At 36.3% G+C, this 20,682-nt stretch overlaps 2 protein-coding genes across 4 annotated transcripts; both read right to left on the bottom strand.

Annotated features, from left to right (window-relative positions):
• Positions 1–6,440: 6,440 nt before the first annotated feature.
• LOC119987453 (F-box/kelch-repeat protein At1g74510-like) lies at positions 6,441–9,134 on the bottom strand. 2 transcript variants are annotated; one of them, XM_038832372.1, is made up of 2 exons: positions 8,975–9,134; positions 6,441–8,155 (listed from the first exon to the last, which is right to left on the bottom strand). In XM_038832372.1, exon 2 carries the CDS (start codon positions 8,110–8,112, stop codon positions 6,790–6,792), a length of 1,323 nt encoding a protein of 440 aa, XP_038688300.1. In that variant the 5' UTR covers positions 8,113–8,155; positions 8,975–9,134; the 3' UTR covers positions 6,441–6,789. The 2 variants fall into 2 exon arrangements, with proteins under 2 accessions (XP_038688300.1, XP_038688301.1); XM_038832373.1 differs by having other exon boundaries at positions 6,441–8,151.
• Positions 9,135–10,674: 1,540 nt separating this feature from the next.
• On the bottom strand, positions 10,675–20,436 carry LOC119986590 (ABC transporter A family member 7-like). Of its 2 annotated transcripts, none has more exons than XM_038831214.1 (18): positions 20,251–20,436; positions 19,193–19,574; positions 18,952–19,031; positions 18,634–18,778; positions 17,866–17,985; positions 17,636–17,760; positions 16,219–16,380; positions 14,962–15,124; positions 14,759–14,884; positions 14,553–14,636; positions 13,515–13,876; positions 12,898–13,098; positions 12,155–12,264; positions 11,968–12,052; positions 11,737–11,865; positions 11,528–11,633; positions 11,277–11,365; positions 10,675–11,105 (listed from the first exon to the last, which is right to left on the bottom strand). In XM_038831214.1, the coding sequence occupies exons 1-18, from the start codon at positions 20,326–20,328 to the stop codon at positions 10,806–10,808; spliced, it is 2,847 nt and encodes a 948-aa protein (XP_038687142.1). In that variant the 5' UTR covers positions 20,329–20,436; the 3' UTR covers positions 10,675–10,805. The 2 variants fall into 2 exon arrangements, with proteins under 2 accessions (XP_038687142.1, XP_038687143.1); XM_038831215.1 differs by having other exon boundaries at positions 10,961–11,124.
• Positions 20,437–20,682: the final 246 nt, after the last annotated feature.

Raw genomic sequence — 20,682 nt, 5'->3', positions numbered from 1 at the left:
TGAACATAATGAAGTTTGAAGTTAGCTCCGAGTCGCGGGTATCTATCATAATAGAGTTAGGGAATAAGGCTTTGACTAGTTTTCCCGCAATTGAGTAATATATCTAAAAATGCCTCTTGATTTCTTATTAACACCAACACCCGTTCGAACACAATATACCCGGTCGATTGGAATTAGGGTAAAGTGGAACCAAACCCTTCAAGGTCTGTTTGCATAATTATTTTTTTTAAAAAAAGAAGAACTCAACAAATGAAAAGGGAATTTTTCATCTCGCTAATGAGTTCTATTTGTGTGCACAAAAAAAGAAATTAGGATATAAAATTTAAAAGCAAAGGAGCCCTTTAAAGTTTGATTTGGCTGTATAATTGTAGTTATCAAAAATCGTATGGCCCCATTAGGCCACTTAGTAACAAGCCCGAATTCGACTCCCACTTCGCAGGCCTAGCTGGCACCTAGGCCCATGTTGAGGCCCATATAGAACCCTCGGAGTTCCATCCGTGAACACCCCAATCACGTGACTACAAACAGTAACCCTGATGTCACATCTGACAATAGTGGCTAACGTCACATCTATTATCCGCTCCTACAATAACGACCTTTTTTAACATATAAAATGGGAGCTATTCCAGCAAACTGTTCCACATAAAATTGTCAAAGACAAAAGATAAAGAAGAGACTCAGACAAGAAGCATAGAAACAAATAAATTAAAAGGGAAAACATAGCCCTGGACTCAAAAACTATCGCTCGGTATCCAACTCCAAGAATAAACCTCAACCACCCCTTTGCCTACACATGGTCCATCTCCAACAATTAGCCTTTCTCCACATGCCTTACAAGCCAGCCCCCTACCATTCATTGAAAATGCCCGCTTAGGCAATCTCCAAAGTGTGACCCAGACATTCATTTCTTTGATGTATGGGGAACAAGTTAGGAATTTCTGATGAGGATCAGGGAAGATTATTAAAGAATGCATACAATAGAGCACGTAAGTTGAAGATGAAGGAGAAACGCGAACACGCAGTAGCCATGCAAGCTAACGTGCTCGAAGGTGGTTCCGTTGGTGAATCAGCCATGCATGTCAGAAGGAGAAGCAAGCAAAGATACTCTGGAGTTGGCAACATTAAAGCTCCCCTAATTATGGACCAAGATACTCAACTTACCTATTTACTAGCATAATATTTACTTCCAATTGTAGACATAAAAATTGCAGCCCAATTAAATAAAAATATTGGGCTTTAAATGGGTTATAAATTAAAATAATTTATGAAACCCAAATCAAATTAAATTAGTTAAACAGATAAAATCTAAGATAAATTCAAATCAAATCAAATTCAAATAAAATAAAAATAAAATCAAAGAGATAATCTTTGATTAAGTGAATTATCTACAATACCCTTAATGTCAAGGGTTAAGGCCAAGGGTACATCAAGTAAATTCCACTTCTCCCTTTGCCTATACATACCAATCTCATTTGGAAGGAAAAGGGGGGGAAAAAAGAGGGACAAGTGAGAGAGATAAACTATCTAAAGACTCTCTCAAATTTCCTTCAAGTTCAAGTTCTCTAAATCTAGAATTCGTATAATTCTTTCGCGTCTCAAGTCCAAGTCAAGTCCCAGAAGTGAAAAGTTCAAGTTCTCTAAATCCGGAATTCTTAGAATTCCTTCAAGTCTCAAGTCCAAGTCAAGTCTCAAAACTGAAAAGTCTAAGTTCTTTAAGTCTCAAATTCAAGTCCAGCAATTAAATCCAACTGGGGTTTATTACAAATTCGTAGAATTTGTTTGAAGTGTTCAACTAAAATCAGAGGATTCCATATTCGGGTGGAATACGTCAAGAGAAGAGATCAAATCCACTTTAATTTACATATTTGTAATTTGTACAAGGTTTTAAGTGTATTTAATTTACATTGAAAAATTTGTTGTGTACAAATTTCTGACATGCTCGGTGGGACGCTCTTCTCCTCTCCTCTTTCAGTTGAATTTATTAAATTCAGTCTAAGTCAAAACTATGGAATCTATGATTCCTTCGAAGGAGATTGATGTCACTGATGATGTCTCTCACACAACTCGTATGCGAGTTAAAGCCAGAGAATCACAATTGATTTCTCCTCTTAAGAAATTCTCAAAAAAGGGTCAAAAGAAGTCCCATGTGAGTAAATCTAAATCCAAGTCCAAATTCCTTCAAATCAAAGCTGAAACAAAAGAGGCGGAATATGTATATTCCAGTTCCTCGGGTGATGAATCCGAGTCCAAATCTCATTCCGTGAAGTTGGCATCACGGGAGTGGGGTGATTACACCTCTCCTTCGAAGCCTGAATCCGAATCCGAATCCAAATCTCCCAAGTCAAAAGGAACAGAATATGTATATTCCAACCCCTCATATGAGGAATCCACATCATGGAAGTGGGATGATTACATCCCAACATCGGAATTAGAGATTCTTGTACCGGTTATGATGATCGAGGCAACAAGTTCCGAAGATCAGGTGAAACAAATGAATGTCACCATTGATCAATTGACAAAGTCCTTAGAAGAGAAGGACAAACAAATTGCTGCATTCATAAACCGATTGGATTCCCTAAGACCAATCACGGAACCGAGCGTGCCAGAAATTTGTACACAACAAATTTCTCAATGTAAATTAAATACACTTAAAACCTGGTACAAATTACAAATATGTAAATTAAAGTGAGTCTAATCTCTTCTCTTGACGTATTCCACCCGAATACGGAATCCTCTGATTTTTAGTTGAACACTTCAACAAATTCTACGAATTTGTAATATACCCCAGTTGGGTTTAATTGCTAGACTTGAATTTGGGACTTGAAGAACTTAGACTTTTCAGTTCCGAGACTTGACTTGGACTTGAGACTTGAGACTTAAAGGAATTTTAAGAATTCCGGATTTAGAGAACTTGAACTTTTCACTTTCGGGACTTGACCTGGACTTGAGACGAACTTGAATGAAATTTGAGAGTCTTTAGATAATTTATCTCTCTCCCTTTTCCCTTCTTTTTTTTTTCCCTTTTCCTTTCAAATGAGCTTGGTATTTATAGGCAAAGGGAGAAGTGAAATTTACATGATGTACCCTTGACCTTAACCCTTGACATTCAGGGTATTGTAGAGAAATCACTTAATCAAAGATTATCTCTTTGATTTTATTTTTATTTTATTTGAATATGATTTGATTTGAATTTATCTTAGATTTTATCCATTTAACTAATTTAATTTGATTTGGGCTTCATAAATTATTTTAATTTAGAGCCCATTATTTTTATTTATCTTAGTACCTGAGCAAGCAATTATGGGATCTCTGCTATGCGAATCAGGAATAAAATCCCTAGGGTTCAGTCTTCAAACCTCTTCAACGGCACAAGAATATAAATTCAATTTAGGGTTACAACTTCTACTTATATAATTGTCAATTTAATGTTTCAGGTTTTTCCCTCTTCCTTCGAGCGCCATTCAATTTTTGCCCTAATACACGTCAACAACAACTGCGGGTAACATAGACACATAAGCTAGATGTTTGCCATGTTATTTTTTAGACGGTTTCCGTTTTTGTCAATATACCATGTCAGCACTTTGACTGTTCGAAATAATTCAAAATCTAATCGTAGAACTACTTAATAAGGTTAGTGACCAATTTACAATGTTTGAAACGTTAAGTGACTAGTTGTAACACAGACCTACAGAACAGTGACCAAAAATAATATTTACTCGCTTGCATTTAAAATTGTTTTAAAAATAAAAAAAGCCCTTGTCCAGATTTCATGGGAGATGATCAATTTTGATAGTAATGATTTTGTTATTTTCTAGCAATACATAATGTGCTTAATTTTTCTCTCTTATTGTTCCTAAATTAAGAGAGAGAGAGCCTCAATGACCATGCCATAACAACTATACAAATAGTCAAATACATTTTGTTCTGTATACAAATACAAAAGAAAAAACAACAGAGGTTCTGTAATGCATTATGCACCACCCATGTGAGTACTGACTGTAACTCTGCAACAGTAAAGCTGTACTGTTGTACACAATGGGGTATGTTCAACCACTATTAAGGGTTTTTTTTTTGTCTTCTGGTTTTTGGTTGGGTTGAATCTAACACTACTTCCATAGTGGGACCAACAAAATCTTTTATTTCTAGTTAAACAGAACCTACTGCAGCAGCAAGTACAGAGACCAAAACCTTATAAAAGGCATCTTGTTTCATTTTTGGGAGCATTATTGTACAGTCAAAATGAAAGAATCTGCCCAAGTAATCATTTGCCACTCACTGTAAAAAACCTGGAAAAATGAGAAATCTTATCGCCATTTCAAAAGAAAATAAAAATGATATTGACTTTCTGGGTTATTTATTTCAAGATAGCATTGATGACACTACAGGAAATCACATTATCTAGCTAAACAGGAATGCATTCTTCACCTATCTAGCTAAACATTATGTCTAACACGCCAAATCAGTTGCAAAATAATCAATGCTAGATGATTCGGAATAACGAGGTGACTTTGAAACTCTAAGATGGCTGCCAAGAAAAAGAAACTTCAGCCATTGCAATCAGAAAGAGAAAATAGGGAATTATTAGTCTGCAACAGTTACAATACCAGTATCAACAATATATAAAGCAAGGGAACTTCACTAGCTTTAAAATCCAAAAGCATAAACAAAATTGACAAATAACCATGAATCTTTAGGTGCCCTTCAGAGCATTTCAATGATTTTTTATTATGCATTGAGGAAAACAATCTGCACCCAACGATAACAAAAAGGCAGTTGCACAACAGCTCCAAGAAAATAATGGAAAAGTAGAAAATAAAAGGAAGTTCTCTGAATGAACTCCATGGTCACTTACAGCTGCAAAATCATAATGCATTACGGCATTAGGCCTAATACCAACTGAAGACAGAGAGAGGGGGGGGGGGGGGGGGAAGGAAGGAAGGAAGGGGGAAAAAACTGAAATCTTCCCAGGCATGATAATTGGCAAACAATTGATGGCCATATGAGCTGAGTGATTTGTCGGAGACAAGACAAGCTGGTACTTACCAAGGAACTTCTATCCTAGTGGTAGGCTACTCCTCAGAGTTCGAGAAAGGCCTCAGGTTCGTGTTCATCACACTAATAATAACAATTAAAAAAAATTTTATCACAAAAAAAAGCACTGGTACTTGTCAGCAAAATATGAAGAGAAACTTAAGCAAGTGACCAGAAGCACAAGCAGAACAGGGAAGAAGAAAAACTTTGTGAAAACGTCTCAATGTGTCAGAATGCTAATTCTACAGCCATAAAGAATAAAGAACCAGTTGTTTAAATCCAAATATTTAGTAGCTATAGCAAATATCAATTCACTTGGGAAACAAATTTTCCATGGAAAAGACAAAATTGCATTTAAGGTTCCTAGTTTGCTCCCATCAGTCATGCCATACTCTAGACCTTGGGAAATTCATAACAGCTTCTAAGGGTTTGTTCAAGGAGAAGCGTACTTTCAATTTACAATTATATATGTTCACATGGACTACAAATCCAGCAAATGCAAACGCAAAGGCAACTTTCCCGCTGCACTAGAACTCTGTCATGACATACACTCCTCAGGCGATTAACATCATATATTTATCTAGTATTTTAAGTTAATGTAGTCTTAAATCATTCCATTGTATTTGATAATACTGTTGAACATTTTTCTTCTTCCTAGAACTCAACAAAATAACTTTTCCAACTTGTACTCTTCATATTATCTAAATGGAGTGTATTGACCATATTACCTTTCATAATTGTAACAGTTGCTTAACATTTTCTCTTAAGGGGATCTCTCTTTTATGTTCTAAAATTTTCCAAGACTGTCATTAAGTATATTTGTTCACCTTCCAAAATTTTTCCACAGTACTTGTACCTCCTAAACCCAAAGCATAAGAAACTATTTCTGTACAGGATCGGGTCTTGTATTTCGAAGCTTATATGCTGAATCCACAATAGAGTCACTTAATCAGATGCCTTTCCCACACATTTTCACCTTAAGAACTAAAATTTGAATAGCACGCAATGATAAGGTCCTATGTGCTCCATAAAATACAGTAAAAACAAGAGGAAACAAAAATCTAAGATTTAGTTACACATTAAAGCAATTCAATTAGATGGTATGCAAAACTGTAAGCAAAATCACCATAAACAGCTTAGGAAACCACACAAAATGTAACAAATCTGCAAAGTGTACGATCTCAGTTCACATAGGAACCATGTATCCAATCAATGGAGCTATGGTTGAAACTCAAACTATGCTCACCTTGAAAAAAGGAAAACAAAAGGGAAAAAACAAGAACATTGAGGAATTCGCCCTTGTTGGGGGTGGCTTATTTACTGGTCGTTTCTCTTAAAATATGAGCATAAGTTATTGCACCAACTAGGCCCATCTACAGAATAAACGCGATGCAATCAAATTTTGAAACTACTCAAAACAAACTAAACTTGTACAGGGCTTTCATTATTCACCAGTAATTGTTCTACAAATGGGACTTTAAAGTTCTCAAATACCAAACAAAAGGAAGACTCTCAGACAAGAAGTCAAGAAGCTTGTTGGAAGGTGGGGGGAAGAAACCACAGAGACAAATAAAATCAAAGGGAAGAAAAAAACCCTGGAATTTGTTCTAAATTGTATTTATGGATCGACGTTAAATGCTGAATTTTCCCCAAAAGGAAGGTCGAGATTACCCCCTATTCAGGTCATCAATTCATTTAGACCCCGTTGTTGATGATCCCAACAGGAAGGATTCCACGGCATCCGCAAAACTAGACACCTCAGCATCCCATGACAGCACAGTTATACACAAAGCTGCCTAAGGGTTTGCTAGCAAGTAGGTTCCACTGAGGAGCACCGTCACTCGGAATCCAAGAGTTAACCTCGATCATCCCTCCGCCTAAGGTTCTCGGTCCACCTAGAACAATTAGCCGATCTCCACATGCCTTAAAAGCAAGCCCCCACCCATTCATTGAAAACGCTCGCTCAGGCAATCTTCCTAATGTGACCCAGACATTCTGTTCTTTGATGTATCTCCGGACCTCCTTTTGTGCATAATCAGCTCCATAGAGATCATTATTTACTACGGCAACCAAAGGAGGTGCCTCAGCAGCAGTAGAGGATTCAGTGGACCCAGCCTCTCCATTTCGTCCGGGGAACATGTTAGGTATCACGTGCCACATCCTTGTCTTAAGATCATAAACCTCACCACATGTAAGCATCTTTGAATTGCCTTCCCCGATCCCACCAATCACGTAAAATTTCCCTTCCATAAACACTCCAGAACACATTTTCCTTGGTTTATTCATGTTTGGAAGATTCACCCACAAGCCAGTGTCAGCATTGTAAAGCTCTGCTGAGCTCAAAATATTGCCCCATGGATCACAACCGCCAGCAAGAATCGCAATTTCTCCTAGACTGGCAGAACCAAATAAGCATCTTGGAGTATTCATATTTATACCTGAGGACCACGTGTTCGTCAAAATGCTATATTTGTAGATAACTGGGGCCATTATTTCCTTTCCAAAAACAAGAAGTTCCATACCAACTGCCAATGACTCTTTGTCTGAACACATGAAACATTCATTAGAAGTCATTTTGGGCAACTGCATCCATCGGCGGCGAATTGGATCAAAAGCCTCCCATTCCAGGAGGTTGCAAGAGAAGTAAACCCAGTGCTCAACAATTCCCATTTTCCGCCTCAACCTGTACAGCTCACCACTCCGAATGAGGGACCGGAAGCCTTGATTCAATGACGCAATAGCCCCGTAATCAGATCTGGAGCAGTGGAGGAGGCAGTTAATGGAGACATCTCGACCAAGTTGGTTAAAAAGTACACTGGATTCTGATTGATCCCCTGCATAATGGTGGTTATCATTTTCATTTGGCACAACAGAGAGATAATCTTGATCTTCCGATGGTTTCTCTCTCCCGTGGAATTCTAATGTCTTCAGCATCTTCCTAGAGCTGAGATCTTCTCCTTCAGATGGCCGCTTATTCTTCGAGAGCTCAAGTACACAGAAAGTATTATGAATCCACATGGTCTCTTGCTCACAGGAGCTTGGAAACTCCCGGCAGATCAGAAACGAAGGAGCTTCCAACATTTAAATGAGCTGTAAATTCGAGCACTGAAATTCTCCTTTCTTTCTTATGATAAAGAAATTTGAAATGAAGAAAGATAAAAAAGAAAAAAAAAAAGGTTAATCAATAAAAGGGGCGTCATATCCCTTAATCAGTCAATATAATTTAAACACACCAATTAAACAAGGGATCTTCAGAAATTTTCATATATCCATGAATATCAATTCACATCATGCATCTATCCTAACTAGTAAGGGCTAGAATTTAAATTGAACAAGCTACCAAGCCTCAAAAATATTAAAATCGCAGCACAAAATAAAGAAGCACATACAGGATAGATGCATAATCTTACTTGTAATTGCTTTTCTTTTCTTTTCTTTTTGAAAATAATCCTATAATCCTAAAAATTTTCTTGCATGAAAAGACTAATCATGTAATCAGAACAAGGAAATAAGCAAAAATTCAAGAACCAGATGTTTTAGAAATAATAAGACATTGAAAACAGAAACACAATTGAGTAATGACAAACAAAGCCAACGGATCTCTATCCCCTTACCAGTTCCATTTAAAGGTAAAGAAAAATAAATAAATAAATAAATCCAATTGACAGCTACCAATAAACCAGTCTAATCAAATCCACAACACTTTACCTAGAACAATCAAACTCCTCCACAACCACAACTTTCCTTCACAAAAAGAAACCAAACCAAACAAAGATCTGCAAGCTACTAACATCAACACCGTAATGCAATCCACTCCATAGAAACCATATGCCGGGTACTCATAGAGAAGAAATAATGAAAACATTCAACTCCAACAACAACAACAACAACAACAAAAGCAAAAATGAAACGAAGATAAAAGAGACATTGAAGAGAAACTCACGAATCGCCGTCCGTCGAAGCTCTTGTGTAAAATCTAATCGTTCGAATCTCTCTGTAAATCAAAACATGCTCTGTCACTCACTCTCCCTCTCTTCCCCTCTCTCTCTCTCTCTAGCTCGCATTTTCTCTCTCTTTCTTTTTTTCTGGTAATATTCGCTATTTCGGTGTGGGAGTGACGGATAAATATATAAATAATAAAATAAAGGCATATATATATATATATATATATATATTAACATAAAAAGAGGAAGAGAGAGGTGGGGCGTACGGCGTTACAGACAAGAGAAAGAAAAGAGAAGGTGTTTGCTGAATTCGCCGTTTGGGGATTCCGGCCCCACCTTGGACTCGAAAGTCGAAACCGCTAACGGCCGTTTCTGCACGTGTTTGAACCTTAATCCAATCACTAATTATCCTATTAATAATTAATTAAGTTCTTTCATATAAACCGTGGCCAACTGTGAACCTTTGGTCTTTCTTTGTCATGGTATTTATAAATTCAGCAATACTACCTACGCCAAATTTAGAACCTCATTTCATTTCCAATCTTTGTGAAGCGTTGGATGTTAAGAGAGCTTCGCATGTACTTTTATAATTAATGACGATCACACATGTCGTATAAGATTCGAGGTAAAATGGAGGAATTTTCGTTCTTTTTTTTTTTAGGTTAGAGTATCAATACTGTTCTCATAAGGTTTGTATGCCAACCGAGCTTTTTTCGAGCTATTCAAACTCGAGCTTGATAAGGCTAGGTACGAATTTGGGAATTCACGAATTTAATTTTATTTGCAATTCGAGTTCGAATCAGAGAATAATGTTGCCTTTATTTACTCCGCAATCTACAATAACATATATTTGTTAATGTAATGAAGTATATGATTAATGATTTGTTATCTCAATTAAGTGTGTTCTCTAAAATTCAATGGGAGACTTAAAATCTCAATTTAAATAGTAGAGAAGAGGCATATCACTTAATAAGAAGAAACCTGTTATTGAATTATTGTGAGAGTTTGAATATAGATCCAACCTGGGGGACGTAGGAAGCGAGAAAAGTGAAGCATTGATATGTTAAACTAAAAGCTTATTCCTTAGAACTAATACAATATTGTAAAAATTTACTATATTTTTTGATTCGATACCACAATAACACAGGCGCGGATGTACCAAGGAATTACGGGGAGAGCAATTGTCCCCTTATATTTTCAAAAAATACTTTATATATACTCATATTTTGACTTTTGTCCCCCTTCATTTTTTTAAGAAATACCCTATACATACTCATATTTCAGTTATGCCCCCCTTAAGTTTTAAGAAATATCCTATACATACCCATATTTCAGTTATGCCCCTCTTCAAATCTCATCATCTAAGCGTTTGGCATATAGAATCTATTAGGGCCAACATTAGGAAGACTAAATTTGTCGTCGTGCTCCTATAAAATAAAACCTTTAAATTGAATAATTATGTAAATATATTAAATAATTTCTCTTTACTCTCTCACCACTCCAACTCCCATCACCCGTCGATCCCATATCTCAATTGTGCCTTCAAAAAGAACATTTTCAACAACGATTCTTTTCGTAAATAGTCCTAAAAAATTTCGTGGGCGCTACCTCCAAACCCCACAAGATTTTTTGCCCCATTTGTCTAAAATCTTGACCCCGCCCCTGCAATAACACATCTTTCTTAAAGAAATTATAAAGAGAATTTTTTGACACTTTTATTTCTCCAATGATGTGTATTATAAAAATTATATATACAGTAGAAAGATTATAGAAATGATAAACATATATATATATATATATATATATAATAAATTTAACAAGTGTGATGAATTATGATAATACATTGAAAGCCTGAGCTCCATGAGCAACCTTGATGAAGACATCCTCCAAAGTTGTGTCAGCTAAGCCCCAAGCAAACACAGTGAATCTGCTCTTTGCATTCTCAACTGCTTGGAACACATCTGCAATCCTCACTTCATGTTTTGGTATCTCAAACTTCTGTGTTCCAGATATTTGGTATATTTTGTTTGAATTTGGTGAGAGATTCCGCACCAAATTCTGCACATCTTCCTCGCGGTCCGACGATGTTGTCATAGTAAACACGTAAGATCCTCCATATCTACCCTTAAGCTGTCATGAATCGTAATTACTGATACAAAGCATGAATGGTTTTGCAGTTGATAGCAAGTTCAGGTACTCGAAGTTTTGGTGAAAGACTCAATGAATTCATGAACATAGTAAAATGGCCACAATTTAGAAACTCAGATGATGGCTTTACACATAAGTTTCACCTAAAATTACCTCTTTTGGATTTCCAATACACTGCAGGTTGCCGTCGACAAAAATTCCTAATCTATCACACAGGACCTCTGCCTCCTCCATGGAATGTGCTGAAAACAAGCGAACACACACGTTAAACTATTAAAATGAGCTCCTACCATGCCAATATAAAACAAGGCAGAACAAAACCAAACGAACGGATACATGTATAACAAGAAGGCAGTATGTAGGCTCCTCAACTGCGAGGAGGGAGACAGGAAGAAAGAAAATACTGGTTAAAATGATTGCTCGATTTTGCTTTGCATGCTTCACAACATTCCATAAATTATTCCTTGAGGCGGGATCTAATCCAGTACTTGGCTCGTCCATGTAAACAACCTAGCATAATTTCATTGGATCACCACAAAAGAATTGTAAGAAGATATAATTATTGAGGTCTATTTTGCAAAACGGCACGTAGGAGGAGAGATATCAAGCACACCTTGGGATCCCCAATAAGAGATATGGCAACACTAAGCCTCCTCTTCATACCTCCACTGTATTTCCCAGTTTGTTTGTCTGCAACCCCTCCATGAAACAGGTTGACACTTTTAAGAGATTCTTCCACGGCCTGCAGCAACAGAACAAGAGCAGAAAACATGCACTTAATACTCATTCCGTCCTGCTCTACAACTCTCTCCCCTCCTCTAAAGTAAAGACGATGATGACTTACTTGTGTCAGCTCGGAACCTTTAAGGTTCTTAAGCCTACCATAGAAAAGTAAGTGCTCCCTTCCTGTTAAGGTTTCCCAGAGCAGGCTAAATTTACAAACAGACAGAGAGATAAGAAGATATTCTCACTTTCATTTCAAGAGAAACAAACGTATGGTAGGCTCAAAATTAATGAGAAGTTTAGCTTACTCATGCTGTGGGCATACCCCCATACTGGTGTATATCCCATCCATGTCTGTCCGTATGTCCAGACCCTCAACATAAGCTGCCCCAGCAGTGGGTTTTGTGAGCCCAGTCATCTGTCACAGCATAATATGAATCCTTTAGTTTGGAAGAAATCAAAGAAAGGAAGCCATGCGATACCTATTCCAGCCAGAAGGAATATGAACATCAGAAATTCAGAAACCAAAATATTGTCTCAATTGAGCAAAATCCTTGTTGGCGATGCAATTTTCCTGGCTATAATCAAAAGAAAGTATAAACTACAAAAGGGAGAATAACAAATAGGAAGTCACCAACTTTATTTTTAACATCTGCAAGACTGCAACCAAAGGACAAAGCTAGAAGTATTTAATCACTTTCAGGGAAGAATAAGAGAGGCAAGCTTTTAAAAAAAGGCACATTTTGAGTATTTTGATTCTAATATCCACATTACCTTCAAATGGTGAATTTGGGACAGCAGCAAGGACAAATAAAAGGTCACTTGTTTCACTGAGCTAAACTGTACAGTAATTACGACTGCCTAACTGTCCTACCATATAAAAAGGAAGGGTGCGTATATAGAACATATTATTATTACCCATTGCGCATTTTCAATTTTATCTTTCTCATGATTTCAGGATTGTAACTAGACATTGATCATCATGCATGTAACAAAATCAAGAAACCTCCATAATTATGCATAAAATGGAATAGGGGAGCATTTTACTGACCATACTGATAAAAGATGTCTTCCCGGCACCATTGGGACCCAGCATACCAAGACACTCTCCTCGAGGCAAAGCAAGAGATAAGCCTCTTACTGCAAATTTATCAGGGTTTCCATCCTTTCCAGGATACACCTTTTTGAGGTTGTCGCATATGATTGCGTGACTAGTGCTAGATTCAAGTAGTAATTTTTCAACCCTCACTCTCTGCAGAAAAATAGATGTTCATAAAAAGTATTATCTATACAAGTCTGAGCTACATATAAGTAAAATAAAAATTACAACGATTCCTGACTTTATAAGATCAATATCCACAAATACTCCACAAGACTACAGTGATGTTACAAAACATACCGAGAAAATTGTCGTTCAATTAAAATTAACACTGCGGCCAATTCAATTGAGGAAAAGGGTGCGAGAAAAATAAAAAGTGCTATAAAACTCGTAAATTATATTTGGTAAAATGAACAAAATAACTCAGCTGATACATGATCAGATGATTACTTGATTAAAATACAATTTATCATCCATCTTTTATTGGTTTGCAGAAACCTTTAATGTCTGGTAGATCTACCCTGTGATTACGTTTACGTCCATTGAATTATTCGAAGAATAAAACGTACCTCCTGAGAGACATCAGGTTTCTCCATCTGGACAGAAACTTTAGATCCTTGTCTTCGCAAACTATGCTTTCGAAATGAGGGTGAGCGCTTCTTCTGAAACCTTTGCAGAAAAAACAGAGGACTTTTCCCACCTCCAGATGAAGATATCTGATCTGTGTAATATGCAACCAAAAGCACCACAAACCACTCAACAACCATGATGATCAAGACTTCTTTCAACCCATTTTCGCCGTCACTCAAGTTTCCCCACTGCATTCCGTCAGTCCCCAAGAAATTGCCAGTGAAAGCATAGTCTGAAAATTCGTATAGTCCACGATATAGAGAGAAGCCAGGATATAGCTCCATTAGAATGATCCAGACGCCTGGGACAACAGAAAATACATTCCAAGGTAAGCAAAGCTGCTCAGAAGTATAATAAAGAAAATTCCTGACAATAAGGCAATAACTGATGGGCAATGATGCAATAACCGCTCAAAAGATTGGAAGGTGTACATGTTGAAGCTACTATCTGCGACTCCTATCAAGCTCCAAACCATTTAAGTAGATAATGATATCCATGAATATTGTCCAATAACGTGGAAAACCCAAGATCCACTGATATACCAAACCCTATTACCAAGAATGCAACCATAAGCACCTAACATTTTATTGAAACTGCAGACTCGTTTTGTTGTTACTTTGTGTCAACAGGAATGACAATATTCGTTTTCTTTTCACAATCTTTTCCCAAGCATCGGGTCTGGATAGATCTAACAGTAAGAGTGGCCATAACAGCATGCATGATGTCATGAGCTGATGATATTGATCAACTCGCATCACGTGCAATGAGACTAATCATGAAAAACTCCTTCTTCGGCCATTGCGATGGACAATATAGGATAGGAAATTTATAGGGCTAGGCTCTCATCAATTAACTTATGAATGAAAGCAAAGCTGAAAGTAAAGATGTTCAGAATTCAATAAGAACATGAAAAGAATTAATCGGAAAGGCAATTAGAACATAATATTAGTTTTAGTTTCACGTATCATTCAACTTACGTGGGAATGATGCATCTTCTACAAAAAACTGGAAAAGGAAGCCGCCTAGGAGTCCAGTTCCAAAGACGATAATGTAGCCTATCACTGTAATCAGTAAATGCAATAATACGTCATGAGCCAATAACTAAAACTCGAAAGTGGAATATAGACACCACCATATATGTATATATATGAAGAGAAAAAACAAACAAAGGAGGACATCAAACCTGAAGCAGTCTTAACGTTTGAAAACATTGCAGCAATCAGAAAGGCCAGAGAAATTTGTAGGTTTACATAAATAAAATAAAACACAAATTGGATGCTGTAGTCATTCAGTGTGAAGAATTTCAAACCTGCAAAAGAAACCAATGGCATCAAATCTATTTAAATTAAATGATAAAAAGAGAAAGCAACAAAGCCAGCTTATTACCGATGACTGAGCCAAATATCACAAAGCATAGCATGTACAACAGTGATACAGAAAGAAAATAAGCATAAGAAATCAGCCAATATGGCCCATCTCCAAGCCCATGCATTTTCATCATGATTCTCAGTTTCTGATGCTTCTCATAAACTAGCGACGTCAATACCACCTACATCAAATAGCAAAATGTGTCAATAGTATGGAAATAGAGTTTCAATAAAAAGACTTGTATTGACCCCATCTTAATGTTAGAGTAGTCCCCTAATTGCTAGGCCCTCTGGAAAGAAAATAGCATATGAACCAATCTCCACAAGATAAGTCACTCTTCTCAAATTTTCATGTGAAATGAGCTAGTAATGCCAGTCAACGAACAGACTTAGAATAACAATTAGAAGAGGATGCAACAAATTGGGCCATACTTCAATAATAAAATTTGAATGGAACTTGTAAAATGTTATCGTAAATTTAGTTTTATAAAGACTATGGCCTGTAGAAATTAAAGATATGTACTTGGCTGATTGCTCCAACAAATAAAGTTCCCCTCATCTGGAAGGTGCAGAAAAATTCTAACTGCCAACAGTATTCAGAAAAGGAAAACAAACCTTGGTTAATAGATATTTCCTTCTAGACAGACATGAAGATTTTACATCATTATCTCCTCCCTGAAGTTGGGCAAGAAAATATGGAAGGCGAATCTATTTGAAATGGTTTTAATACTTGGGAACTGACTAGATCAACGAAAGGAGAAGAACTGTCACATTAATTCCTTCAATAAATAGTATGAATGCTGAGGAATCAAAAGAGTTTGTGATACTAAAAAATCCTTGAACATATTGATTAGAGATAAGATGGCTGTAAACCTTTGTATTTGGCAGGAGAGACACAGGGATGTAAACAAAGAATGTTTTTTGATTTAAAATTTAAATGATTCTTTTTTAGGTAAAAGAAAAATAAAATGTAGGTATTCTACACTTTAGCCACCACCATAACAGCAGAATGGAATGATGCAGTAGCCACTCAAAACATAAAAGGAAAAATTATCTGAAGGAATTATAATACAATACACTTAAAGAAATTTTGACTAGGAAGACAGGTTTTAGCTTATTGAAATTTTGAATTCGTGCCAAGAGTAATATATCCGATTATGTGACAGCATTCGAGATTCTAGAAAAAATGCAGAAGAAAACCTCGCTTCAATCAAACAAATGCTATGAACTCTACAATCAAATCCAAAGGCATATTAAAAACAATCCACATGCTTACTGGGAACAGCTGTAAAACAACCCATGTAGAGAAAAGGGGTCCGAGAAGAGATGCCAAATCCAGCCTAAGTTTGGTTTGAGGTTTGGGCATTTCTTTGATAAACTCAAATAGCATTCTTGTACCAGCAGCCCCTTGCAGAAACTGAAGGTAGGCATTTGATGCCTGCAAAAGCGTCAACAATAATTCTAAGTTAGAAGAAAGCTGGAAAATAACTTTTATCTTAACAAAACTAAAAGCATGTAAGAATGCAGATTATCTAATTCCATTATGTTAAATGGTCTTATTCTATTATTTATATTGTTCAAATTTAACAATTATTTCAGTAGCAGTTTGCATATGCGACCAAAATTTAAAGGTCATCCTGTATGTAGCACTTAAGATGCCAAATGATGCAAATCCAAGAAGAAAGAAATGCAAATATTATGAGACTTGGCAGAAGAAGTTCTTGCACGTGCAACACAGTTTGTTGCACCTGCAGCATCACCAAGAGGCAAGAGCCTTGGCAAAAGCATACATTGGACTTGCGACATGGTTAGTCTTTTAGTTATTATTTTGAGGGTTTCTTGCGTAAACATCTGGTTTTCTTATTTAGGGTTTCGGGATTTTTTTGATTGATTTTAAAATTAATAGATGGCCACTGCTTTGAGCGAAAGCCTTTATTTTCTCATAACCCTAGTTGTTGATCTAGGCTTGTGAAAGAGTTGCATTACATCTTTGTGTTCGATTTTCTGCTTCTAACCACATGGTCCACACCATGCTGGATCACCAAAGCAAGCGAATCAAATAGTTCAAAGTTCGTCTATTGGTCAAACGAGCATATGCGAAGCCATAATTAGTCCATGCAAGATTCCACTTTTTAACTTGATATTGCTCCTACTTTTTACAATTGCTATGTGAAACCATCTGTCTCAGATAAATGATTTACCAGCACTTGCCTTCAGAATGAGAAGTTGAGAACCCTTTATGCTACCTCAAAACCAGAGTGCCATAAAACACATCGGTTGGTGAGGACAACAAAGATAACTTCTTAACAGACGAGTTAAGAAGTTATGACAGATCACCATAAAGAATTTCCTCCAAATAAACTGAAAAAATGGTTTTATTCAGAATATCTCAAGGCATATCTAAAAATATAGCATCCAAAATGAATAATCAGATTTCTTATGGTTTCTTCACCCGGTCATCTCTTAATATGACTTTATGTTCTATATTAATCACCCTGTCATCTCAAGATGGCAGAGTTTTCTATATTTTTTGCTTATGTAAATTTGATTTCCTACTTCCCAAAAAAAATGCCAAAAACCACCTTAGAGTTAATTCTTTAATATCTTCGAAGAGCTTGTTGATTAACAAAAATCTTTAAAAAGTGTCAGTACAAATGTCATATTCACTGAGCCTAATAGTAGGTTAAACACACCAGATTCACTGAGCGCGGAACGCGCACCAATCTCATAGGAAGAGTGCCTATGTCCTTTATATAGGTGGCATTGTACCAGATGCTCACATTAAAATTATTCCCATTGGAATTTAAGAAGTCATACACTGTGGAAAAATCAAAACACTAATGTTAAACCGTAGAGTTTAAGGCCAGCTGACTTAAGAGTATCATATAAGAAGAAATCATTTCGAAGATAGTTATAGACAGACCTGCAAGTATCTCGTTAATCTTACTCTCCGGGTTTCCTTTTCGGTAACCTTTATAAAGCTGATCGTTTACCTCAAGAGAACTATTGCGCCACAGATGCAAACCTCGAACACATGTTACCTCTATATGCAAAACACCATCGTAAATCAATAAAATTTAGCATGTTCAATGCAAGAAATTTATGTAGTAAAAGATCAGAAAAAAACACCAGTCTTATCAACCATATGAAAAAATCAAAGTACATAAGAAGAGTTCCCCCTCTAAAATCTGACAATCAAACTTGTGGGTTCATTGTAAAAATAAGTTAGCAAACGGGTAGGTACATGGAGAGATCCTTTGGGCCTTATGCTGAGTGTATGATGCAAAAGGAATTCTTTGCCAGGTGGCAAGATTCAAATTTCACAAAGCTCCAAGTTCATCATTTTTCTTTTTCTTTCCAAAATCTTTTCACTTGCAGTTGATGCAAATTCTTTCTTGTTTGATAATGAATTAGTTAAATGCAAATAATCTATGTATCTTATATTGATGGCCTTGTTCTTGTAACTTGTTAGCGCATTCATTAAAAATAAAAACTTGTTTGTTATGGCAAGGCTCAAACAAACATAACAACATTCTTGTTCTTGAATATGTTCATCTAAAAACTTTGTCAGTTGGAAAATCAATACAAGTCAAACGTTGTCCATGCAGAACAGTGCAAGCCTTATGTTTCCCCAAAAGCAATTAAGGAATATTTCTAGAGGAATATTGTTCAGAAAGTAATTAATTTATACCTTGTGATAATTCAGTGGATAACAGCTTCACAGGAACAGTGAAGGTTGAGTTTTCCAAGCACTGACGTTGTGCATGATAAATGGGATCTCCCGAAACGAAAGCAGGTTCAAGAAAATTTTGTGTTTGAGGCTTTGTTTCCGAACCCTGAAATATTTAGGACAGAAACCACATTAGCGACTTACGCATCCATCAAGATACATATTAGCAATACAGGTTATACTCGATGCAAAATAATCACTGATAATGAAGGTGAAACAGTAGATATGAATTCATAGATGTATAAGAAAGCAAACTAGCAAAGGATTGGAAAGACTTACCACAACATTTTCAGCTAAAGTATCCACAACATTAGAGGAATTTATAGTGAACGAAGACGTGAACATGCTCCCAGCCAAAACTATTAAAATGCAGACTTAAGGTTATAACAAAAGGATATGTTACCTTCTATTGTACCATCAAGATAGGCAAAATATTTTATTTTTTTTTAAAAAAAGCGTATTCTTTTATTTTAAAGAAAAGCAAGAAAAAACATAAGGGAAGAGAAGTATAAAGAGATACTTTCTGCAAGAGACTGATTATTGCCAGTGTATAGTAGAGTTGCAGGACAGGACCCTGTAGTCCTGCATGAGTCATCTGGCAAGTCTGTGAATGAAACAAAATCAGTTCTCACGGCACGATATTCAGGAGCAGGCATTTGTAAGAGTGGAGGCCATTCTGGAGGATTAGGAATGGGGCAAGTTAGTGCCTGATCCAAGTCCGAGTATTGTAACCCACAAACTTTCTCACACTGACCATCCCCATTCGTATCGATACAAGCACAGCCACAGTTATTACTAGGCTTGTCAAGTTCATTATTGACTAAACTTTGAATGAGAACAAGAAGTAAAGAGAGAAGAAATGGAAAGCTGATGAGCCGGACATTTGCAGAGATATTGCGTTTCTGATAAAAAAGAAACAAAGAAAAATAATGAGTGAGGGAGTGCATATGAAGATTTAATCAAATAAGGTGACAACGGAAAGGAAAAACTCATAATAAACAGGAAATCAAGCTTCAAAGCCATCAAATTACTAAGAATTAAGCCAAAAATAAGAACAACCATTGATTTCAGATGTCAAAATTAACTTCCTACAGACAATCAAATTATTCAATTCAAACCTATATTTTCCTGACCAGTGGTAAGCATGCAGAAATTTGTCTTTATCCATGTCAGGTTCTGTTTTCAGATACTAAAGAAGAAGAGTAATTTTTTCTGTGCAATATGATAAAGGAGAACAAAAGAAGTATTAAATCGGAGTCAATTGGAACTTTTACCTATCAACAGTTGTTGTAATCATCCTCTAGTGATGGAGTAAAGAGCATATTAAGAGCTACTGACCATATAATTCAACTAATATTTTTGAATAAACCCTCAATAATCGCCTAACAATATGCACCATCAAAATTACCAAATAATTCATTCCCAAAATGCAGACTCTAGCAGAACAAGCAAGAATCAAACCCTAGCTTAGTACACACAGAATCCCCGTTCTTATCATATTCAAATATTCATAAAAACTTGCATTTTGTTTACACCAAAAAAACCTGCGACTCAACCAGCAATGATCGGAAATAAAACCTGGAAGGTTAAGTTCTTCCTGAGGAGAGCGTTGGCCCGAGTCCAGAAGCTGGAGTGACCATGAGATGGATCCGACATGATTCGACTCCTATATAAAGGCAACCAGAAATTCGACCGTTGAGACTCTCACCGCCAAGAATTAAATCTCAGATGTTTTTTTGTTTGGCAATCGTCTCCTGTCTCTCCCAGCTTCGTCATTTTATTATGCGTCTTCATTGGACAGAGAAGGCGACTAAATGACTTATTTGCCCTTATGTCCTTCCACTATTATGGAAAATGGTATTTGTTGAAAAATGAATTTTACTGCATTTTTAAAATTATTTTATGCTTTTGGTGCTTATGCATTCACATTTTTTAAATAAATAAGTCTAATTAATTAAATTTATCTCATGCAAGAACATATTGTACCAAAACAATATTCGCTCGTGTGGT

The sequence above is a fragment of the Tripterygium wilfordii genome, chromosome 20, assembly GCF_013401445.1.
Source record: "Tripterygium wilfordii isolate XIE 37 chromosome 20, ASM1340144v1, whole genome shotgun sequence".
Lineage (NCBI taxonomy): Eukaryota > Viridiplantae > Streptophyta > Magnoliopsida > Celastrales > Celastraceae > Tripterygium > Tripterygium wilfordii.
The sequence above is the reverse complement of the archived record's forward strand: the minus strand, read 5'-3'. Positions and strand labels throughout refer to the sequence as shown.

Excerpts from the sequence above, each read along its gene's own strand:
- LOC119986590 (XM_038831214.1), bottom strand. The coding sequence starts at position 20,328 with ATGTCGGATCCATCTCATGGTCACTCCAGCTTCTGGACTCGGGCCAAC. Across the intron at positions 14,637-14,758 it reads AAACGTTAAGACTGCTTCAG|TGATAGGCTACATTATCGTC; the intron begins GTTTGATGTCCT and ends TACTGATTACAG. Across the intron at positions 12,053-12,154 it reads GGGGTATGCCCACAGCATGA|CCTGCTCTGGGAAACCTTAA; the intron begins GTAAGCTAAACT and ends TTGTAAATTTAG.
- LOC119987453 (XM_038832372.1), bottom strand. The coding sequence starts at position 8,112 with ATGTTGGAAGCTCCTTCGTTTCTGATCTGCCGGGAGTTTCCAAGCTCC.